The sequence below is a fragment of the Toxotes jaculatrix genome, chromosome 9 (assembly GCF_017976425.1).
Source record: "Toxotes jaculatrix isolate fToxJac2 chromosome 9, fToxJac2.pri, whole genome shotgun sequence".
NCBI classification, from domain to species: domain Eukaryota; kingdom Metazoa; phylum Chordata; class Actinopteri; family Toxotidae; genus Toxotes; species Toxotes jaculatrix.
This window is the reverse complement of record NC_054402.1, coordinates 7,286,047-7,311,341: the sequence shown is the minus strand read 5'-3', so window position 1 is coordinate 7,311,341 and position 25,295 is coordinate 7,286,047. Positions and strand designations below refer to the sequence as shown.

General features: G+C 40.1%; 1 protein-coding gene across 1 annotated transcript; it reads right to left on the bottom strand.

The window, feature by feature from the left end:
• Positions 1-215: 215 nt before the first annotated feature.
• Positions 216-13,497, bottom strand: urb1 (URB1 ribosome biogenesis homolog). Its single transcript, XM_041047008.1, has 39 exons — positions 13,266-13,497; positions 12,923-13,062; positions 12,662-12,813; positions 12,447-12,576; positions 12,251-12,347; positions 12,083-12,168; positions 11,870-11,995; positions 11,641-11,771; positions 11,358-11,553; positions 11,112-11,249; positions 10,814-10,987; positions 10,588-10,720; positions 10,367-10,489; positions 10,157-10,269; positions 9,912-10,031; positions 9,409-9,525; positions 9,126-9,264; positions 8,875-9,033; positions 8,420-8,619; positions 8,099-8,317; positions 7,833-8,018; positions 6,865-7,702; positions 6,532-6,739; positions 6,274-6,460; positions 6,135-6,193; positions 5,857-6,044; positions 5,663-5,773; positions 5,518-5,581; positions 5,262-5,430; positions 4,845-4,947; positions 4,587-4,747; positions 4,393-4,504; positions 4,069-4,175; positions 3,677-3,820; positions 3,445-3,554; positions 3,094-3,300; positions 2,626-2,867; positions 1,602-2,180; positions 216-740 (listed from the first exon to the last, which is right to left on the bottom strand). The coding sequence occupies exons 1-39, from the start codon at positions 13,390-13,392 to the stop codon at positions 556-558; spliced, it is 6,780 nt and encodes a 2,259-aa protein (XP_040902942.1). The 5' UTR covers positions 13,393-13,497; the 3' UTR covers positions 216-555.
• Positions 13,498-25,295: the final 11,798 nt, after the last annotated feature.

The window sequence follows — 25,295 nt, the reverse complement described above, 5'->3', positions numbered from 1 at the left end:
AAAATGATAATGTTTAAAATGCAGCCGTGGAGATGATGCCAGGCAAACTGAGAAATCTGAGATTAGAGGTTTTGTAGAAGTGTCTAATAAAGAGTATCCAATTATTCCTCTTTTTTCAATTTCACCTTTCACCTTTACCCTTAACAAAATGTTAAATAACTATTATTCTGTGCTTTAACCAGCACAGAATAATAGTGTGTGTACATGTGCATCCTCGATGTTAAAATGACAAGGGCACAGATATAATATTGTGATTCATTGTGATGGCAACTTTACTGCACTGAATCCAATTTCCTGAATTTAGTTTACAATACACACAAAACCCAAAGTCTTCACATACAATTAAAGACAGTTTTAAAATTTGAAAATACAGGAACCATATGTTAAAAAAAAAAACATTTACAAATCTGTGACACATTTGCAGATTCTCATTTTATAACAGAGGGCTTTACAAAATACCTTCAGTCTTTTTACAGGCACAAAACAAGGCACCGAAAATCAAAGAATACAAATTAGGTCTATATCAAAGAACGCAGTCGTGTTCAGACGTCATATTTAACTCTTCAAGGCGATGATGTCATTACAGATGGCTCTGATGGCTGTTTGTGGTGATTTGGAGGCTTTCTGTCTCTTACACTTGGCTCTGGTCACCAAACTGACGTGAGACAGGAACAGCTCTGCTGATGTGGCTCCACTCCACAACTCATGGATGTACAACGAGAGCAGACACAGCCCTGCTTCTGGAAAGGAGAAAACAAGAGGCATCATTTATTTATATTACACTAATTACAACTGAGTAATTTTGCTGAGGGACACACCACAGCTTCATTTACTCATGTTTTTTATTGTTTAGTTAGTATGTGTCAAATATTTTTGATAAGATCATTAAAAAAAAACTCTACATTATCATCAAGTAGAAATATTGTCTTTGACTCTCACATGCACAGTTTCATCGACCTTTATCTAAAGCTGGCAATGTTTGATGTGTCTTCATGTCTTTGTAGTTTGACTGGCTCTTTGAATGATGCTTAATATTGCAAATGTGATCCACACGGGGCTATATTATTAAACTGTTTTCAAGTAAAATCAACAGATTGCACTGTTCAGCAGAAAAAACACTTCACCAGCACTTGATATTTGATGGAAACTACAATAACAGTTGAAAAACCTAATCTCTGTATCCAGTTTCATAGTCCACTGATAAATTGGACCCAGTAAATGTTTTTTTAAATGCTATTTTAACAACATAATAACAGTCATAGGGCACATATGCCAGATTTCTTTTTCATTTTGTAAATTGAGTAGCTAATAAAAATGGGAAGAATTTTCAATAATGTCTTCTTTTGCAATGTGTGTATTTTTCATAGCCCAATTTTCCCTCACATTTCACTAAAAGTTCATCCCCATCAAGTTTAATTTTTGGTGCTCCATCATTAGAATGGGCAAACTTGCTCTAAACATCCCTGTGGCTCCCATGTGTTAATACAACAGAGACCTTTTAGTGCTATGCAGGGGACAATTGAGTATTTAAGTGTGATTCAGTATTTTTTACACTAGCAGTCCCAGATCAGTGAGTCTGAGTCTGTGAATGAGACTCTTACCACATCCAGACTGATGATGAGTGGATTCTGGCAGGCAGGCGGAGACGACTGCCTGATGCAGCTCTGGAAGGTGGCCTTGGGCCTCCAGTAAGCATATCATAATGTTGTTAAATTGCTGTAAGGTTTCCACTCTTGTCAAAATAGTGGAGTGACACTGAGCTTCAAAGGCCCGGTGGTAGAGTCGAAGGAGGTCAGCTTTCAAGCCAGGATCGAGCAACACAACATCCACAATTTCCCTGTGTTTTACCACAGCCTTTTCAACCCATTGCAAGAAGTCCTTTGTTCTGTTTTCATCATACGAGTCCTCCACCAAGCACCGCAGGGACCACTTGGTGAGCAGGTGCGCAGTATCGCTGGCCAGCCGACTGGGATCCAGTTTGTCTCTTGGCTGAACCTGCTGGGGTTCAGAGAGGGGAAACACTGGCTCCCAGTGAACAAAGATACTGCTGAGGTAAAATTTACACTCTGTCAGGGGACTCTCTCCTTGTTTCTCAGTTTCAGCATCTTCTGCCAGGTTCTCTTTTTGTGTGCAGGCCTGGGAAAAGGAGCCTTTACTTCGGGCCTTATCTTTCCCCATCCCTGAAAAGGAAGATGAACAAAACTATGTTTATCCCATTCAAGACACATGGAATGATTTAGATATTGTGAAACAGAACAAAGCTCTAAATTCTCTGGTTTGTAATGGAAAAAGTATTACATATAATGACATCACATTCAATAGGTGATACCACTGAAGCCTTATTTCTGAGAAGAGAACACAGGGTTAGCAAAAAAGCAGCCACTCTGGGCCAGGCTTTGACCAGAGCCCATGCTGTTGTGGTATGGTTTTGTGGAGTGCAGACTTTATAACATGAGCTTGTAGGCCTTGAAAGACTAATATTAAATATTAATCATAGTTTGTTGGCCTTTTTTGTCATTTTCTTCTTTTCCATTAGGTGTATACAGAATTTTATCCACCCCTTAGACAGGAAGATAATCGTGACAACATTTGACAAGCTTTTTGGTTTTGCTTTATGACACTCACCCAGCAATTCTTTCAGTTTGTGCTTTTCGGACAAGGCTTGTATTTGGGTCAAGAGTGCCTTGTTGCACGACAGGGAAGCCCAGCAGAGGAGCAGAGCGAGGACATCGGTACAGGAGAGAGGCTGTGGATGGAGTGTGAGCCGCTCAGCCTGTTTGTTTACCCTGAGAGCTGTCCCACGATGCTTCAGTATGGAGCAAAGAGTTTGCAGAAACAGGCTAAGCTGAGCAGCCTTCAGACCCAACCTGACAGGAGGAGGTCAAACAAACACTGACATCCTTGACCAAAAGACAGTTAACATTTCTTATGTGTGACGTTGGTTAAAATCTCAACTTTTGTCAGCAACTTCTGATCACAAGTTTTGGGTGAAGTGCCTGAAGGGCAACTTGGAACTTAAATAACATTTACATTTTTGCTATATGATTGCCTGCTTGCCACTTTTGAACCTATCTGACAGTTATGGTGCTTTACCTGAGGTGTCTGCTGATGGTTGATGCCACACACAGAAACTCACTGATGAGTGGGAGAGGGAGATACTTCACTGATTTCTCAGGTTTCTCCTCTGCAGATGAGGAGGTTTTAGCTCCATCCACCTGCTTCTCCTTCTGCCCAAGGTTAGTAAACCACAGCACATGGAGCAGATCTATGATGGCACTTAGCAGCCGCTGGTCTCGATTCCTGAGGAGGATAATAAGTACAGACTAATGTAGAAAATAAATGTGAAATGGACTTAAAGAGATTATTGTAGCGCTTTGGATGAAAATGTCAAAATAAAGAGCAAAAAACAACAAAAACGAGACTGGACCTTACTCTCGAACTTACTTTTTTTCAACAACCTGAATCATCCAGGTTAGGACCCCGCAGCTTTTGGTCATGTTATAAGCTGCTTTGGTCACATGGGCAGCCTGGCACAACACCCTGATAATCTGTGCCTGGTGGAGACATACATTCAAAATAAATCCACATGAGACATAACTCTATGTTGTTCATTCTTGTGTTCTTAATTTTTGTCACTGTTAATATGTTGAATCATTGCGATGCCCACAGCATGTACCTGGGAGTGTTCGTCACACAGGGGGCTGCTGCCAAAGCCTAAGAGGCTCTGAAAGATGCCTTGTTGGTCGCACAATTCAAAGCAGTGTCCATCACTTATTCCTTCCTCTAGCACACTCAGGATCCACTCGCGTTCCAGCTTGTGCTGCAGAAAAACACAGTCAGTCAGTAATACCACCCCCACAGCTAACACCCCTTCACAGAATCAGATAACATCAGTCTAAAAAAGCAGCCTGACCTCAGCAAAACAAACAGATGAAGGGTGAATGTTGTTGACGCAGAGTTTATTTGGAAAGTCATTTATTTGTTCAGGGTAAAATTCGTGATTGTGATTAATAACGTGCAGAACAGGAAAACAAAAAACAAGGATTTCAGTTTCCTATAATACATTACCTCTAAGTCAAAGCCATAGAATAACTTGAAGAACTCAGGGACTCTTCTGAAGTCCAAACTCTGATGGGACAGCAGAAATCTGTTTAAAACCACATACATGTGGTCCTCTGGGAAATCAGGAAAAACAAGGAAAAAGGTCAATGACCTTAAGCGCTAAGTCACAGATAAAGCAAAGAAAGCAAAGAGTACAAAAAGACTGAAATCCTGACATTTACTTCCTCATTAGTTCAGTCTAAAACAAGTCTCTAACAAATATCCTTAAGTAAATATTGTGGGTCAAATAACACTGGTCAAGGACCAGCTCAAGTTTTCAAGGTTACACACCAGGTTTTAGCATCTGCTGAGCCACCTTCATGATGTATGTGGTCAGGACAAACGGAAGTCTTTGATTCTGCTGTCGAATTCCATTCTTCACCGTGTCCATCAGGTACAGCAGCTGTCCGACAAAAACAAACCCATCAGTGCTTCTGGAGGTTACCTCTTTCAAATACTCACACACTAGCTCCCTGTCACCTTACCTGTCTCTTCTCCCTGACCCGAGCACCCTCCAGGTGTTGGTAGAAGCAGCTCAGCACATGGTATGCTGCCGCTCTCACCTTTGGGTCGTAGCTACTTAGAGCCGTTACAGTTAATCCAAGAGCGTGGCTGGATACAAACTTGAGGCAGTCTATCACACACTCTGTCACATAGAGGATGGAGAATGCAGCACATATAAGTCTTGAAGACCTAAACTGATGATCATGATGATGATGACAACAGCAATGAAATGTGCTCACCTGGACGCAGTATGGCACTGAACAGTGGCAAAAGAAAACAGGGATCATACATGTTCCCAAGGTCCTTCACTGCATTATTGTTGTCCAGAAGTTCCTTGCCTTCCTATAAGACAGCAAGAATATTAAAGGTTAGTTCATCTAAATAACGAAAAACATTATCTAGTAATGGTATCTAGCCATTCAGATGTGTCTGACTTCTCCACAGTGGATAATTTGGAACTACTGTCTACCAAAAAATAGTTCAGATATCTCAAAAATAGCAAAAATGCTCTTGGTAAAACCAAAGCTATCTGCACAGTGAGACACCAAAAGGGGTATCCGAGAAAACATATTTGTGATTTGGGGGAACTGGAGCCTTTACAGTAACTTATTTTACAAGTGTAGCTCTGTAAAGTAAATATGAATTAAAACAGAGACCTGCGGGATGATTCTGCGTTGCTGAGGAAAGTGTGCAATAGTTTGAAGCATCCTGTCGGTTTTCAGCAGGGCCAACAGGTCGTCTGAGCTCGCCTGCTTCCACAGAGAAGCTCCCAGGCTTTTCCTGGTCTTGTGGTGCTCCACAGCTGCTGGGCCCCACATGAAGGATCTGCAGTTGAAAACTCAGGCTGAGTGTTTGTGACAAACAAGCGAACCTGTTGCTTGTGCAACATAAAAAAAAATGAAAGTAACTTACTGAAACTTCAGCAGACTGACATGGTTTCTTTCATATTCCTGAAGAAGCAGTAACAGTTTCTGATCTGCAAAACACAACAAGATGTAAGAAGAAAGGACGATGACAAACACACAATCCTTCAAAGTCCTTATATTTCATGTTTTACCTGAAGTATTCAGTGTAGCTCCATATGCTCCCAAAAGTATAACAAAGTGATTGATATTACAGACTGTTGGGCATTTCTTCACGAGACAGAGAAGAAGGGACACTAACGCTTCTGAAATGACAACAAAATAAACATTCAGTGACTGGGGAATAGAGCTTTAGGTCTGTTATTTAGTCTTTTTCTGAGTACAGTACCTTTAGCCTGAGATCTGCTAGGTTCTCCATCAGACTCCAGCATGGTGGGCAGGAACAGAGAATGGCTGCTGGTCATCATGTGAAGCGTGGATAAAGGTATCAGTGCCTTCTGGACTTCACTGCCACCATACATCACTTTCAGCAGGCTGTTCAAAGTGTTCAGGAAGTGGTGATCTCTGTACCGATATCTAGAGTGGAAGAATATTTTTTAGGGCATTCATCTAAAAAAAATCATTTTAAAAAACTGTGTTGATCAAACAGCAGATCAAATATCTTACTTCAGTCCGTTCTTGACAAAACCATTCCATTCAGATGGAGTAATGTCTTCAGCTGACATCTGTGTAAAGAGGATACAATTATGAAATGCATGAAGTAAAGCTATCAATGTAGCAGCATGCATGAGGAAAGTAAACCCACTGGGAGTTTCTGCAGTCTTTCCAGGATGCTCTGCTCCTTCTCTGACAGGGAAGTATCCTGATCTTTAGAGTTACTGTAAGAGGTGATGAGACACTTGAGGGCAGCAGTTGTGACAGACTTCCTCCAGGTATTTAGTTCTTCTGGGCAATCAGCCAGCTTCTCGGTGATAACGTCTACTAGTCGCCATCTGAAAGAGAAAACATTCAGCTAATAACTTGTGACACTGACAATTAGTTTTCCTTAAGAGTTAGTCATTACCTTTCAAAACTGTCCACTTTTTGGAGAGCAGTGGGCAGATTGTTGAAAAACAAATCCCTGATGTCCTTGGTGTTGGCAGAGAGACTGATCAGACTGGCTAGTGTTTCAGCAAGCTGGGCTCCAGAGTCTTCTGTCAGGTTTCCCAGAACACACTGGGACATTTTGGCGAGTAGTGTTTGTTTCAAGGCTTTTAAAACGTCTTTTTGCACTATAAAAACACAGCAGTTGAGCATATCTTAATTAATATACAACCAGCAATGACAGAAAAAAAGTGTGACATAAATGCTGTTGCTGCATGCTTTTATACAACGAAGAACTTGTGTTAGTACAAACCATCTTTGGGCCTTGCTGGGTCCTCTCTACCTGCCACCTGTAAGTAGGTATTAATCAGTGGAAGGAATGTTTCTGTCTGGTCTGAGAGCTTCTCCGTGTTTGCAGGCTCTAGGCACCACCACTCAAAGCAGAGGCGGTGGGTGGAGGAGTTCTGCAGCAGTAGGGAGCTGATGGCCTGAGTGTCTGAGAGGGGCTTCTGGAGACAATGCAGCAGCACATCTGTGTGGATGAGTTTGGCACTGCCTGGCTCAACAGACAGAGCCTGGAGCAGGAAAGCCTCCAGAGCAGGGCTGGAGCAGGACAACAGCAGAGTGCCCAGGCCATGGAGGTGTGCCTGTGTCAGAAAGGTGCTGTGGTCCTGGGAAGGGTTAGATTTACACTCTGTAAGGATCTGAAGGGCTGCTTGACCGTAGACACTAAGGCTGGCATGTGTGCCCTCACTGCCGGGAGAGATGAGGCTCTCCTGGGGGAGGAGTAACAACTTGGAGACCACCTCCCTCAGATTACAGGAGTCCATGTAACTGTGTAGAGACAAGAGGGCATGAAAAGGCCTGGATTGTGTCTTTGGAGCCCGATAGCCCTTCTCCATCAATTCTTTGAGAACAGCTCTTTCTAAAGCCCCCAGGTAGCTCGAAAGAAGCTCCAGATGACTCAGATCACGAAGAATGGGGGCACTGATCTTCAGCAGGGCCAGAATGCTGTCAGTCAGCTGAGCACTCAGGTGCTTCAGTCTGACAGGGTTCAGAGTATGAGGAGGCAAAGCAGACAGCTCCAGAGCCAGAAACCACTGCTCCAAACATGGATGCTTGAAGATGGAGCCAAGAGCTGAAATAAGGATCTACAGAGAGAGAGGGGGCCACATTAGATACACTAACATCTAAAAACAGAAGAATTGAGCATGATATTGTTGATCATACTCTGAACAAAAATTCCATCAAATAAAAGTCACAGTAAAAGCTTCTTCTAACCTGCTCTTTATCTGCTTCTACTGTGGACGACTGGTTGAGCTCCAGGAAGAGGTCTGATCCTTCTTGGAAGTTCTCTGGTGGTGGCTCAGGCTTTTCAGTCTCCTGAAAGCCTTGTAGCTTGGTCACCAAATCCTGGAGCTGTCCCATCAAGGTCTTCAAAAGGGCAACTCCTATGTCTTTGGAAAACTGTGCAAAAGAATATGATGTGCTGTGTACATTTTTTAAGCAGCAGTTTACTGAATAGTGAGCTTGTTTTGTGCTCTTACCATTCCAAAGTTTTCCACTGCTGATTTGACATAGAGTAAGATCTGCTTGATTGCTACTGGAAACTCAGCCACTGACATGGAAGCTAGAGTTTCTTCCACTTTCTTCCTAAAGGTGTCCTCAAGCAAAGCGCTCGGTCCCTGGCTATACACAGCTTTCATCAGAGCAGTGTATGAATTGGGGGTTGGCAATCCCTTCGAATGGCATTCAGAGGATTTGAACTGCAAAAAAAACCCAAAAAAAAACCCCTGTAACTCTCTATATAAAAAATTACAACATCGCCATTTCAGTTAAACACTTTCTTGGTGGCACTAGAAACTGACCAGGTCCTCCCGGCACTGTTGTGGTAGCCATCTGGAGTAATACTGATGAAGGTGTATGACAGAAGGATGAGGAGAAGCGGAGAGTTCAGAGGATACAAGCTCTTTGTCGTACTGCAGCAGAGCCAGGCACAGGGGGAGCGGCTCTCTTTGACAGTGCAGCACATCAGAAAGCACAGCAGATAGGTACTCATGTACCACTCCTGAGAGAATGACAGACAGACTGTTATCAATATAACAATATATTATACGATTAATTTTAAAATACTTATCATAACAGAGAAAAAAAACTTTAAGCAAAAAGATGAAAAGTTGCACTTCTGAGGCAAATTAAAATTTTATCAAGCTCCAAAAAAAAATGTAGCTGTACCCATTTTTCCCATTTCTGCCCCAAAACAAGCTGCTCCACTCTCCACTTTTCTCCACTGTTTGTCCAAACTGAGACAGACGTACTTTACCTTTGTTTGCCGGAAGTTTGTTTCGGGCCTCCAGAGCAGCAGGTACCACCACACTGAACGGGAAAGTTTGGATAATGAGGTCTTCGCTCAAAGACGGGCCGAACTCCTCCATCTCACCATCATTACCCTCCATAATGACATCCAGCATGTCTAAGACATCTAGAGCACATGGACAGATTGCAAAAAAGAAGTTTAAAAAACATGCTTATGGCTGTAAGAAATAAACTTGGATTGCATCTTTAAATACTCACCATCTATGTGAGAGACAGGGATACTGGCAACGTCGCCCTCCTGGCTACTCAGGTTGGCTTGCAGATAAGCTGCCTCCTGGACCAGGCTGGCAACCTTATCTGTGTATGTGTAGGAACTGCACACCAGTTTCACCAATACCTAGAGTAAGAGTCCAGAAGTTTATGATCAATTAGAACAACTATATTACAAATCAAACTTTATTATTTTGTCTAAACAATAGTAGTACAGTAAAAGATAGAAATGTTGAGATTTAAAAAAAATATGTTATGTAGATGGACTCACCCTCTCCAAGAACTGGATGACAGTGTCTTGTTGGTTTGCCTCTACTCTGGCCAGCTGGTCAAGCCAGAGCTCAAGTTCAGTCCAGGTGTACTCAAACACCCCGCTGTCCTTTAGTACCTTAATACAAGGCAGGAAATACAGAACAGAAATTACCATTCCCTGATATACCTGAAGAACTGCTAACATATCCCCTAGAAATGATGCTGTGCCCTCAGATGAAATAATACAAACAGTCCTTTTACTCGACAACTACTGTGGGGATGAACCTGTGCCAATGTATTTAAAAAGTCTATGTTTTTGTTCTTTTCAATTTTTGCTGATTATGTGTCTTTCTGTTGTATATAAAAAGTTCCCACTGTTAATTAGGGGTAAACAAATGTATTGAGTCTAGTGAGTGCCTGGTTGGAAGATTTGAAGTTGCTTCAAATTTATAAATATCAGTGTCTCAAATATAGTGCACACTGAGAGCAAATGCACAGAGGAAAAGAGGAAATGTTCCTTACTTTTAGAATCAGCATCCGTGTGGAGGTTTTCAGGTGGCTGCTGGTGCTGCTGACAAACATATTGAGAAGCAGGTAAAGTACTGACTTCTCTCCTGGTGAAGATTCAGTATCTGCAATATCCTGGGAAAAAAAGCAATACAGACCACTTTAAAAACACAGCGGATTACAAAGCAACACCTTCTAAACACCTTTCACTGAAAATGACAAGTAAAAGTAAAACAACACAAACAGTGTAACTTCTTCACCTGTATGCGGAACCAGGAGAACTTGTTCGCTGGGAGATCTAAGGCCAACTGCAGTATCTGATACTGTAAAACTGGGGGAACTTCTTCCCTCATTCCTTTCTCTGACACAATCCCTAGAGAGGTAAGAACAATGATTCAGCTTTGAAGCCCATTGTTAAAGATCACAACACCACTTAAAGTTGTATATGATGCACAGAAAAAAAACATTACCTTTTAAGAGCTTGCTGAAGTCGAATTTGCACTGGCTAACCAGATGTGGCACAACTTTCTGGTAAAGACAAATGGCCTGAAGAATCAGAGCTTTGAGCATGATGACCTCAGCTGTCTCAGCAACTGCTCAACACAAAATACACGAGTCAGTCAGTTGACATTTTTTTGTTTTACAAGTTTGATCAGAATAAACAATTCAAATGTGCTGTAAATGTTATTACCAGGCACTTCATTTTTATCAGCTGTCTGTTCTGCACTCGCTTCTGTTTTGGTCTTTTTTTCTTCACCACCCGTCTTTTCCTTCTTGCTAAGTGACTGCCACTTTGCAACTATGCTCGTCATGTCAGGCAAAATCTGGAGCAGAGAACAAAAAGTAGAGATTTGAGTTGTTGAAACATACACCATTATTATTTTGTGTGTTTAATAATAGCACTTTCCTGAGCTTACCTTGCTGAGTGTCTCCCTGTACTGTTGCACCAAATCCCCCATCGTGTCAGCAGTGTACACATCTGAGCTGTGCCACTCAGACTTATCCAAAAGGTACTCTATATTCTTGCTGGCCCTTTTCAGTATGAAATTCATCATGGACAGAGTTGTGAGCTGCACTGCTGTGTTGGAAAGCTGTCAGATACAAGAAGAGATATTCTTACAAATATATGCCCAAGTGCCATAAATTTTCACAGTTTTTTTTTTTTTATTGTTGACCTATGCTAACAAATTTATTTTATAAGGCTCATTCACTTACACTGAGGCCCTGTGTGAAGAAGGCTTTGTTGCAGACTGGAGGAAGAGATATGACCATTATCATGGAGAGCAGGCGAGGAAGAGGAATGACCTCACAGGTTTGAAAAACTGTGGAAAGCTCTGGTTGGGCCTCGTAGATCTGACACGAAAATGCAAACAGGACCATTATTGTCTTTTACAAATCGACAAACAAGGTATTTGCTAACACAGGTGTCTCAAGATAAACAAATACAACAGAAATTATTACCTTTTTAAGTAACCTGACATTGTCCTGCCAAGCACTTTTGACACGGGGGGCATATGAATACTGAGTCTCCTTGAAGTATCTGGCCAGCATATCAGGGCTGGCTTTCAGTGTGTTCACAACCAGCTCTGCCACCAGTTCGTCTTCTGTGGCCTGCTTCAGCCCACCCAAGAACTGAAGCAAGACAATGTTACCAGCTCTAGGAAAAAAAAATTCCAACATCAACATGAGGGGTTTTCAGAGGAGTAAACGGTAAACTTAACTTGACATCCTGCAGATTACTCACCTGCCAGCTGTGCCAAAGCTGGCATCATGAAAACTGATGCCATGTTTACGAGAGCAACACAGGTCAAGAAGGAAGCTGTGAACAAGTTCCCGGACGACAGATATCCCAGCATGCTCTGAGTTCTCCACCATCTTGCAAATAAATAAATAAAAATTATAACCAGAAGCTGAAAAGCAAATTTGTCTGACATTTGTGTCAACAAATTCAAGACAAAAAGCAAATAACATACCCTGTTGTCATCAGTGGTTGCATCCACAATCCCATTCCATTTATACAGAGATGCAATGTTGGCCAATACAGCAGGTGTGAAAAATCGCACCTTCTGTGTTTTACTTACAGCTTTGTTTTGTAAAACCTACAGAGAGACAAGTAACAACAAAATATAATTATCAAATCTATACATTCATTTTTAAATGGAAAATGTCAGCTGTTGAAGACTTACTCTAGTCTTCAGTGTGGACAATATCAGATTGACGAGGGACATCCTGTCCTCCTTCAAACCCGTACTCAGGATCTCTGGCAGGAGCTCTGACACACCAAATTAACATGTCACCAACACACCACATGTAATGGTTTGCTCAGTAAATTGTAATCCGTATCTAATTGTTACCTTTGAGCTCTAATATCTGTCCAACTGTAGCATTATCTCCAGACACCAGAAAGGACAGCACAAACTGGATGAAAGCCATGCGGACATCAGGTCTTCCCTGGAAATTTACAGAGAAAAAATGTAAGCATACATTCCTACAGAAGCCAACAACTCCAACACAAGCTGAAGACTGAAAATGACAAAAGTTACATCACACCTTCTTATCCTTTCTCCTTGCCAGCCCAGACAGTGCTTTATTGATGTGGATGTGATTTAAGACTTCTCTAGCAGCTTCTGGACCTTGAGACACCAAGGCGGACAGGAAACTGAGGCACTGACGGACGAACCTGTGCACAAGAGACACCACAACATTAGGTCCATGAGTGCTGAGGACTGACACTGATGTCCCCGTACTGAGGTTGTTATACAAACCTGTGATTCTCTGAATGGAAAGATCCCTGCAGAAGTCTCATGTAGCTAGAAACAGTTTTTTTCACAATAGCATTGCCAACCATGTTGAAGTGGGTCAGGTCACTGGCTGTCCTGAGAAGGATCATCTCCAAGCTCTCAAAAATCAGCATCATCTGGACACAGGCAAGATTAGATTAGAGATTCACTTGTCCCAAAAAAAAAAACAAAAACAAACAGGCAGCCAATCAGTTCCCATCCACTGAGAAGGGCACTTCAGCTTACCTCATTCTCTGTATGCTTCTCTCCCTCCAACAATTTGAATATTTCCGCGCACTCCATAGAAATTTTAATATAACCTTCAACCACATCATACAGGTCCGAGCATGGGAGCTTCTTTGCGGTTGATATGAACGTCTCGAGTCCTGCAGGCGATAAAAAAAAAAAAAGATTTAATCAAAGCAAAGCAGAGGACAGGAGAGATGCAGGGACACTACAGGCAGGAGGGATGGTGTTCAAACACCGAGTCTACCATCGTGAATGAATGAATGGGTAAAAACACTAACAGGCATTAGAATAGCTTCTGTGAGATCCGTGTACCAGTAACAAAATGTGCATATACGCTCACCCTTCGTGGCTGTGGTGGGTTCCTTCAGCATGGCTTTGAATACAGTCCCATTAAACTCCGGAACTTTTCCTTTTTTCACCGGAGTGTTTGACTCCGCCGAGTCTTCGCTGCGGCGCTTTTTACCCATTTTAATACGTCGGGGGGGGGGGGGGGGGGGGGAAGCTACTGATATATATATATTTTTTTCAGTCCCCTGCCATAAATGTTCTGTCACAACTATCCACGTTGTGGTGTAAACAGAAAGCGGTCCAACAAAAATGTCATCCGGTCGGAAACGTTTTGCTGCTGAAGTTCAGTTCCGCATGTTCTGTTTCCCTCGAAGGAAACTTCTTGTTCCTGCTTCGTACAGCTACATAAACCTTACGCTGCATCGAAACTGCATAAAGGATGTTTTATAAAGCCTACTGAACCTATTCTCTTACTAACAGCCAAAACACATAAAGATTCTGTTATACAGAGGAATAGGTATTAAGAAAACAAGAGGTGGGTACATTCCATTTAATAAGATTTCAATTTATGTTTGATTTAACATTGCTTGTAACTCATCCCATAAATTATACAATTAATTACCATTAGTGCAGTTATTTTGAGCTTAAGTTTGTCCCTTTGTATATTCTGACACATGTAACATAAATCTGTCACCACCTGTGAAAACTAACTGCTTTGGTCATAGCTGGCTCCTCCCGCAGTTACAGTTCTCAGATTTGAACATTTGCAGAATGAAAGAGGATGAGCAACACATGCCTTATAATCAAAATTAATCTACACTACCCTGGACTTTTATGTTTAAGTTTTGATAAGCTTCAGTGTGCTTATCAATTTAACATTCCCAGTAAACCCACTTGTAGCCCTATATCTAGTTTAGCTGCTGTTGTTGTCTCACGAGAAGGAATTTATATTTTTTATATGATATGATTGAATGTTATACTGAAGTCTTCACATACATGCTGATTAAGTTATATCAGACACAACACAGACGTCGTCCACTTTATAGAAACCACTCACACTAACATTTACTAATTATTTAACAACAAACTGTATTTCACTTTGTAAAGCTTTGAGGAAAAAGATTATAGTCTTAGTGCATTTTTATAGTCTTCAGTTTTCAACATGCCTTGTTTTAGTTTCAGTCAATTACAGCATAATAATTTTGGGAAAACACATTTTGCTGAGACCATGTAGACATAGCTGTGGTTTAGCTTTGTAGCCTATTTGAAGAGTATGTGGTTTTGAACCAAAGTGGAGCCTCCTCTCAGTTATTCTTTCAACAAACTTTTGCAGGCACTGCCTAGCTGTATCTCAAAGCTGATGTCAAACTGATAAGAGCCCAGTGCTGTCCAGTAAAGCATTTAGGCTAAAAAAGACAGGGTTTTCTGAAATATGAAATCAGTTGTTGTCAAGTTCTGATTATCTTTACAGTGTAGTCTTGCAGTGTCCTTTATCATATGATCGTATTTTTATGAGAAGGCTATGAAGATGGAAAAATTAATCTGGTGACTGCGCTCAGCAGGCTACATTGTGTTTGGTTTACACAACACACACTGCTTTGCCAAATGACACAAGCAGTGTTTATAAAACATCTGCTTTCAGTGACTGCTGAGAGTGATATCCGTTATTATTATTATTCAGTGGTGTGAATGAGATAACAATCTTTTCCACACAAAAAGGAATGGCTGCATAAAATCTATGCAGTTTGTGCCCTCACAAATAAATTTACTCTTCAAGCTGTCATTCAGTTTTATGACCATCAGGGGTCACCTTTGCTTGGGTTGAGAACTTTGGTCTACGCTCAGATTTTTCACTGAAAACCAACTGACAGGTAAACTGGCACACAGCAACCATCCAGATTATACAAGAGGCTCAATTAATCAAAAACTATCCACCCAACAGACATGCTGTGAATCCCTTTTGAAGGCTGGTAAAGCATGTTATATGTTGTAAAATAGTTTCGTGATTATGAGGTGCCTCCAGGTTCACTATGTCAAAAGGCAATTATTTAAGATCCACCGTGAGGTTGGGCCCACAGGCAGTCTGCTATTGTCTGGGATGTTACTTTGGATCCTGGTGATCTGATTACAGCTCACTGTTGTGCATGCCATAAAACACATCTGCCTGTGGTGCAGGAAGAGCCAAACTCTACTTTAAAGGCATTTTTAGATAAAAGGTCTTAAATTGAGCAAATAGGGCTTTGCCTATAATACAGTACACCCTAACTATTTGTGATATGAGAGGGTGTAGTGTAGTAAAACTTCACTTTGAAGTCATGCTTCAGTTTTCACAAGCATTGCACAGCTCCTGCTAATATGCTGTCAGATTCCCATTCTTGGGACATAGTTCAAACAGACTGGAACCCATTTATTAACCCCTTAGTGTTATGAAGCTTGTAATGTAACTATTATAAAGTTATAAGACAGACAGGTCTCAGGTCTAATTGTATTCTTTAAGGCGCATATGATGAAAGTGTGACTTATATATATATATATATATATATATATATATATATATATATATATATATATATATATATATTTTTTTTTTTTTTTTTTTTTTTTTTTTTTTAAATAAGAGTGTTCTGATGCAAGTTATCCAAAATTTGATTGTCAGCTAGTTCACAGAGACTGAACAGAATATTTTGTGATTGATTGCCCTTGAGGCACAGTGAATCAGATTAAAATTTATCTTTAATCAAGGCGCAGGGATGTAAAACTGTGTTAGATAACATAAAGAAACTAAAATGAAAAATTAGTAAAATATCGCACTGAAAGTGAAATAAAATATCTCAAATAATTCATGCAGAGCTAAAATAAAACCACTTGAATCCTGGCAAATCAACTGGCTTCACAGTCAAACCTGATGAAAATAAGTCTTTGAATTTTTATGCTTTTCATCATAAGTAAAATCTAAATTTACTAACAGCTGGTGTCAGGATTTCTGCTAATGCAACCCCTCTAACTGTGTTCATACAATTTCTAGTTACATTTATCATATTTGGCTCGTGTCTCGACTCTAGAATTGCAGAAGCCCATGATGCTAAACAATGTTTGTAAAGCTTAGAAATTAGATTTTTAACAAAAAGTCAGAAACAATGAACTAAAACTGAAGCCTTCCTCATTTAATTTGAGGCTGCATAGACTTATGTTTATAAGAAAGCATCTGTTCTCATTTTTTAGGTTGTAAACATGATTTTTTCATTTTAGTGAATTCTCTGATTCCTTCAGCCTTCCGTTCAGAGTGCTTCCCAGTCACATACTTGCAGTGGAAATGAGGAGCCTTCTCGCACCTGCTGCCTTTATCTGAGGTGTGACTGAACAAAGACTTTGGGGTCAAAACAAGCCTTACATGGAAATAACTCCACATTTTAGAACTCATGACAATGAATTCTTCAATAGAAGCACAATGACAATAGGAAATTGGCTTTTTGTTTCAATCAAGCTGTCTTTTGAGACTTGAAACTGGTGTGTGTTTGAAGTCAGGTAGGAATTGAATACTTGAGAGGAATAATCTACAGAATCTGCTGTGCTGCCTCATTAGGACCTGTTGCTGAAGTGCTCCCGCTGTGGGACCCAAGCTATGTTGGATGAGAGAGGAAGCAGGAGTGGCACAGCTATGCAAAACCTTTTCCGGTCCATAAATGCCATGTTTATTTTTGAAGTTCTGGCCTGATGTGCACTACTTCCTAAAATACCACCTCTGTGAAACAAAATGTTGGGTGTACAAAGCCTGTCACAAGTCTGTCAGGGATGGTCAGGCCTTTACAGCCCTGAGATGTAGGAGCAGGATGTTCATCAGTTCAAAGAGGTCTTAGCCACGTGTAGCTCAGGCAGAGTGATCATGTCAGCAGAAGGGTAAACTTCTGCCCTTCTTTTTGCAGTGGAAAAGAAAAAAAGTTATTTATGACATTGGTCTCTTTCATGCCACAATGTGCTACACCACTCAGGACGGAAATATAATGGAAAAAGCATTTCAGCATAGAAATTGAGTAAAGCATAATGTTTCTGAATACATTAGCATGAATATTTTTATGAGTTATTCTTTTTTATGGATTTTTACAAAGTTTCAGAGATATCAGTTTCTTTCACATAAAAACACACTTAAAGATTACACACTTTTCTCTTTCCTTTTGGTGCAACTGTAAATCACAAGGTTATATACTATACTTATGTGTTTACTTCCTCTAGCACAGTGCCAGTAGCGCAACTGGATCTGGATAGAGATGCTGGGTGGTTTCCAAAGAGTTCTTTTCCACAGCTGAAGCCACTTTACCATGCCTGTTTTCACCACAGTGCACCACAGGCCCTTCTGTGAGGTTGCTGTGCTTCCGTTGTGTGCCTCTCTGAGCCTCTCAGGCCCTCCTCACGATAACACTACAGCCAGCGTTGTTGAAGGATCAAAGATCACCCCACGCCTAACAAACAGCTAGACACTTGGCCTATCAGAAACATCTGGGAGTGGTTGGTTGCAGCTGTTGGTGCATGCCCACACCCCTGAAACAATCAGGACTCAGGCCAGATGTGGAGATCATCTCACGTAAGGTACAGATGTTTCTGTTCCTCAGAGTCACTCACCACAAGGAGAAGTAGGATGCTTTCTGAAGTCCTATTAAATTTAGACTGTTTGTGCTGCACCCAGATTGAGTTCAGTGCCTTGGGATATGCCACCAGCTTGTGGGTTGTCACTATTCAACAAGCTAATTGAAAACAGTGCTGCTTGCAAAATGCTTATGGAAAACAGTGCAAAATGTTGTTTTTTTTTTTTTTCCCAATGGGTGAGTGTGAACCACTAAATATCACCTATTCTGACCCTACTGATAAAATCTTGGAGAGAATGTTGCAGGACTTTGCGTAATAAGCACTTCTATAGCAAAGCTACAAATATGTTGCCAAAATTTGATGCCTGTTGAAGTAATTTTATGTTTACCACAGGACAGTCCACAACATACCATAATCTGTCAGTGTTAAGCCCCAGCAGCTGTTGTTTTGCTGTGACACTCTTGTGTGGAAGAAATATTCAGAAAAGCAAAAGTAACAAAACCACAAGAGGCATTTTTGACATTTCAGCTGTGATTATTTTGATTCTGAAAGACAATTTTCTATGTTGCCAGATAATGTTTAATCTCAGGAAGTCACTTATCACACAAGTGGCTTTATGTCAGTGTCCAGTCTTGTACATGATGCATTAGAATCAACTGCGGACATGTAAAGTTAATGATACATGGACATGAAGATACCCATAGAGCGATTGCAGAGTTGACATATTAATGCACTGGACGTGATGCTAATACCAGACCTGAGACGGTCTGGAGAGAGTCTTCCGCTCCTGCAGGCTCCCTGTGGTGTTTAGAAAAACACTTTGGTGGATATTACACCCTGTTATTCTTTCCCTCTGCTGTCTCTGCCTGTTCCCTCTCTCTGCACACCATTAAAACAACATCTTTGGCCTGGGCTTACTGAATACGACAAGGTTTAGTGAAGTAGCCTCACGATGACCCCCTCCTCCCCCATTCTCATGAATGAAATGATTTTGTTCTGTACATCAAAGGGAGGTCTTCTGTTTATCCTGGCTTTTACTTTCTGTATATCTCTTCCTCAAGTTTTTCCCTGTACTGTGAGCATGATGAGTTAGAGCCTTCTTATAAGACTTGTGGGCCCTGATAACATCGGTGCCCTTGATATGCATTTGTTTTTTAGTCTAGAACTAGATGATCCCCCATTGTTGAGGTCTCACTTCTGCACTGCTTTTGCTGTCTCTCCATCATCAGTCTGTCCTCCAGCTGCCTGGTGGTCGTCAAAGAGGCTTAATGTGGACCCATGCCTGTACCCCAAGGCCTTTAAATCTTATAGCATGGCTACCTGTCAGAAGATGTCATTATAGAATTACTTGTGAGATCTATACACCAGATATAAGACAAGAGAAGGGTGTAGGACAGCATGCGCAAGTAAATGAGGAGAGTTAATAGAGTTTTCGTGTACCTCAGCAGATGTAGAATAGCATCTCTTCCAGGCAGTGATAAATCTCTCAGAAGTTTTTCTGTGAGAGCATCATGTTTTAATTATCCAACTATCTCTCTTAAATTATTGGAGGCTACAGGAAAAATCTGAATGTGAGCCATACTTTCTAAATTAAAGTTGTGTCTTCTTTCCATGTTAATTAAAATTTCAGTATGAGGTTAAATGTCAAACTGACGGATGACATGATAAAATCTACAAGTTTTTGTGGTATATAAACCTCCCATTTTTAAATTTGAAACATTTTCTGCTACATTACTGTCAACAATGAAAACAAAAAATGTCTGGTTCTACTCGCAATAGGAGTTTTGCATGTCTTGTTTGTTTCAAATGTTCTTTTGGAATAATTGGACAGTAATATCTTATGTGCACAGGAGCTAGACTGGAAGGAACTGGAACTTCAGGGTAGAAATGAACTATAGTTTTTAGTAGGTATGGGGTTCTGGGATTCTGGTTCCCCAGATAGAAGACGAGGGAACAGACAATACTTATCTGGCTAAATCAGTTTAGTGTTCTTTTATTTTTTCTACATTTAGTCACTCACATTCTTACAAGAAGATCATTGAGATCCACTTGTAAGTTCGATCTTTTATTTGATTTGCATGTCGTTTGACTTTGAGGGAAGTGGTTTGCAGGAACGCATACGTGTGAATGAGTTAAGAAATGAGCTTCAAACTTAACTGCACATTGCTGAGTATCCAGTTTTGCCCATGCTTTCAGTACAATAAAAAAAATACTCTGAAAGAGATTCAGCCTTGGAAACACTGATGCTGCAGCGGTAACTGGTCTATAACCTTGCTGACATGCAGAAGCCACAGGCTGTCTCCTATGCATCCCGAGCTTCTCCCATCCTTCTTTGATCACACAATTACTTTATCTCTTACGACAGCCTTGCCATTTGTTAATTACTTGGATGCAGGAGTTGGCTGTAGGTTCTTGAAATGATGAGTCAGAGAAAAAAATTACTCCCTGTGCTTCAGGAAGAGTATTTGGGTTCAAAACCTCAGGGAATCATCAAAGGGAAAAGGGGATGTGGTTATTTACTATATCTGAGGTTGTGAAATAATTTCTTTCACCATTAAAATGATTATACCGGTATATTCCTCTGTAATTTCTGATGTGAAACTTTGCTTTTGTATTTTTAGTTGTGGGCTTAGCAGCTGGTTTATAGAGTGCTACTGATTATAGTATTTGTGCAAACCAAAGCACATATGGCTCTGACAGTATCGTAGCAGCTCTCTTTGTGAACATCTGTGCATGACTAACACTGAAACATGACATACTGATGTCGGATCTTCCCATGGGCCGTTTATATATTAGATTTACTCCTGATCACCTGTATACTTCATCCCTCTTCTTCATTGTTCTCTGGATTTCTATGGCTTTACTACTTAGCTTTGTTCCTAAACTCTTGACAAACATTTATTATGTTTCCCAAGATGGGCTTATTTTACACAACAGGCTGTGTTGCATGCAATAGCAGTTTTCGCTTGGGTGATTTAAAGCCATAGATCATAACTGACCAGCTGTCCAGACTTCAGAAAATGGCTGTACATGGTCACAGCTGTGTGTTATTGCCCTTTGATGTCACAATATTTCTGAGATTCTCACAGTATAAATATGCGTTAAGATTCCTGCATTCAACAGCAGCTGAGCTTGGCCAATGTAAAATACAAGTCTTTATCATGTGAAGGTTTTTGCCCTGAGGACAAACAAAACAGAGACATTCAAGCCCATAGTGAATATTTTTATGGCATTTAAAGACATATTAACCTCTTGAGATGCCAGCCTGTTTTTTTTTTTTTTTTCATATACATAAATCTTATTGCTCAGAATATATTTATATTGGCTTGATGTGTACTTTGCACTTTGCAGTGTCCTCAGACGGAACAAAATGACAGACTTCATTATCAAAGGAAATCTGAGTAGTATTATTTTATTTTTACAAATGATATTGCCAGCGCACAGGTTTTGGTAATCTGTGAAGTCATTCAAAAAACTATTGCATCATGTGTTTTAATGATTTTACCTCCAGACTTTTTGGTGTTTTTGTGCATAGGACAAAGATTTCCCTTTCCACACCTAAACTCAAACTGTAGAAAATATAAAATATAATAATTGGTTCATCCTAAAAGACATACACACTTTTATTGTGGTCTTGTTACTAAATTCATGATTTGTGCTCATGCTTTTTGTCTTTAATACAAATGAAAACCTGTGAACATGTGCATTTGAGATTTGTGGAGTTTGCATTGCTGAAAATTTATGATGGCCAAAGGATGAGCAGACAGTAAGTGTATCGAACCATACAGGAGGATGTTGACCCTACCAGGCTGCAGAGAGTTTAGAAAACCCTGAGGGTAAGTATAATTCTCTAGGCCAGCAGGTTTCAAATGGCTTCTGCTTCTTTCCATCATCACCTCTGGGAGCTGATGAGGGATGGCCTCTACTTAATTGTCCTAAAAGATGCATATTTCCAGTGCACACTTCCTCAGACAAATGGCCAGCCACACTTGACCTCTTGTCCCAGATTCCTGTGGGGTTTCTGCTCATAGCTGAACGATGATAACAATAGCTCTTCCCTCTTTAGCTGTGCACCTGGTAGTGAGTCTGTGGATCCCAGGATCTGCATGTTTTTCCAAAAGCAGCAGAGTTTCAGCTCAATATGGGCTTCATATTTAATTGTGCGGGGGAAAAAACAGTTACTGCTGTTCAAAAAATAAATAAATAAACTGACCATAACAATTAAGCTTGACAACAAGTGTTTAAACAAAATGAGGAAACCGCCAAAGGTATGTGGTTGAGTTAATTAATCCCTTGTGTATTTACAGAAAATGACAAGTTCTGAGGCAACCTTGTTTTCGAAATTGCAACCCTGTAAAATAATAGGAATATCAACAGCTTCCACATTGCTTTTGGTGTTTTTTTTTTTTCTAAATTTGAATAACATAAATAAAACATTTGAAAAAGTGAAAATCCTGAGTTCTGTGTTTTGAATTGGTTTGTGTACATCGTTCAAGGAGCTGTTTTGTATTTGCATCTCCATACGGATCTGTTTACTGTTTCTAAGTATTCAGCCCTGTTTCTTGTTATGTAAATGTTTGCTCATGAGCATGTCCATATAGATCGTGTGACCCTTGGACAAAATGTTGGTGAAGTTGACAGCCTCAAGGGCTAATTCCTTCCCCCCAAATAAATAACTGGCAAAATATGAGCATATGTCCCTTTTTGAAAGCATAACTGCCATATAAAACAAATAAATCTTACTGATATCTTTAACAAGAAAACTGTGTTTGGACCATCAGTGTGCCGGCATTGCTCAAAGGAACCTTGGCAACCTTTAGTTCATGTGGAGCATAATGAGACTGATACTTCTTTTGGCCACTGTATGTGTTAGGTCTGCTTTCCCATGTGGACTTGATTTGAGGAGGTTAACTGTACATGGACAATCATAATTTTGTTTTTTTCCTGTTAACTCAAGCGGAGTCGTGGACTACTGGCTGCAAATCTTTATTCACTTTTCAGGACGGATTATCTTTTGTCTATGTGCTGACATTGATTGACAAGTTCAGAGGAAATTGTGAAATAAGATGATTTTTTTTTTCTCCCACTACCATAATACAGGAATATAATTTATTGGTGATAGGAGGGTGTGGGTCGTTTATGTTTCCTGTGGAACCAACTGAAAGCTTCACATCTGCCAAAGAAAATGATCATAGCTCAACACGCTCATGGCAGAGAAAAATAGTTTCCACAGTCATATATTATTTCAGTTTATCCTGTCACACCATCTGTATGATGCTCTCAATGAGCACCCTTTTTAATACTGGCTGTGATCTGCTAGTGTGGTCAGGACCAGTGGCGGTTTTTGACCGTTTCAAGAAGTTTATCTCTGCTTCCAATGGGCTTTTGAAATGCATCATAATGCACTTTAAACTGTGTTTTACTGTTAAATTTTGTCTTAAAATTTGCATGTGACATCATCTCTTTCTACTTGCTGGCTCTCAGGTTCATCAATATATCAATATCACACAGATAGTGTTTTCCCTCAGATGCTGGCAGTCAAGAAACCTCCTGGGGGTATTTTTCATCTAAGTCTAGAAAAGAGACAATGCCCCAAACTTTCCCTCACATCTTGTGACTCTTTAAAGAAGCACAGCCTGCATCACCACTCAGCTCCCAAGAGGAGCACTGCCTTTATCTCTAAGGGTGCTGGAGCCACAATGCTGCTTCACTCTCTTGTCAATCACTTTAAGCTCTGAAAGTTATTAAACCCTTGTCTCTTTGCATTTAGAGTGTATAAACAAGAGAACAACAAAGGGGCTCTGGCGTGTCAGCAGTCTTATTTATTGTTGGGAAACAGCTGACATAAGCGGAGTAAACGCATGCTACTAATCATCTTGCTTTCATCCACTGTTGTTTTTTTGTAGGTTAATTGATTTTCATTGTGATCATCATAAAAGAAACATCTTTAAAAAACTGACTCTCCCATGGTGAAACAGTGTAAAACATGATTTATGATAAAAATCATATTAACCGAATACACTGACAGTATACAGTAGTCAGTATAAATAGTACAGACATAGCTATATCATTCTGTTTGTGCTGATTAAGAAAAATAAAACTTTTGGGGGAAAAAAATAGTTTGGTCAGTTATCCCTTCCACAGTTCAACATTTTTGCTGGCTAAACCTTTTTCCTCCAAGCAACCTAGTTATGTCTCCCCGCTCTCACTCTGTGAACTGCTATATCACCAAGTGGAATGAGTTCCAGTGCTGGCAGCTACTCGTTATTACTGTGACAGCAGAGCAGAGGAGGCAAACTCACACAGACATGCACAGACATACACGCCAGTCCACGTGTACAGTCACACGGACACTCGCACACACACACACACAAAATCAGATGACATTTTTTTTTTTTTTTCTTAGAATAGCCCACAGTTTTACTTCTACAGGGATAATCAACCATATCAAATAAATTATCAGTCCTTCATGTGTTTTAAGGCCACTTGTTCTGGTGAAAGTGGGAGACAGACAACACAAATTATAATAACACTGTGCTCGGATTTGTTCGTTATGCATAAGATAGCTGTGATTTAGAGCTCAAAAGATCAAAAGAGTTAAATAGTACATTGTACACAAAATAATGTTTGCAGATTGAGTGAACTGAAGTAAGAAGACAAAAATGTAGAGTCATCAAAAGTACCTAATAAATGTCAGTGTTCTGAGATGTAAAGCAGACTAGTAAAGACAACAAAGGACTTTGTTTATTTTTTTTTATTTCTTTTCTTAGATAACTTGTTGGACTGTTTCATATTATCAACTCAAGTTATGGCTCAGACCCACCATCTGTGCAGTCTGTCACTGTGTGTTTTATTAAGCAAAACAAATGATAAATTCCCTGTCCTATCAAGATGCATTTTTTATTACAAATATCCTTTGTTTTTTTAATTTTGTACAAATATATTAAAAATGTCGATAAACACCGCCTGTTGACAACACAATGGATTTTCAAATATCCTGTTGACAGCATACTAATCAGAAAAAATGTTCACTTGGCTTTGATGAATGATGAAAGATGAAAAGATGTACTGAGGCTAAAAGTAAAAATGTCAACCTGATGCATTTGTTTACAGTTAAAAAAAAACAGCAAGCAGATTAGGTTTTGCACTGTGGATAAATTGCATCAAAACATCAGAGGAGCATCTGTTGCTCATTTGGCATCAGTGTTTCAGTTCCACACAAAAGTACAACTTGGTTGCAAGCTCATATTATGCTCTCTGCATCTTAAAACCTAATTCGTATCCATCTTACCCATGTTCACTTCACACTCTCAGGGAATTTTTCATGTTCTTTTTCCATGCATGAGACTGTCCAGTGCACATAGTCCCCTGAGTTCAGTTCCTCATCTTAGTTGGTTAGGAGCATCTCAACACTTCCTGTGAGTCACAGGAGACCCTGAATTAAAAAAACAAAAAAACCCAAGGTGCTGTAATGGTGGATAAATCTGCAATTCTACTTTGA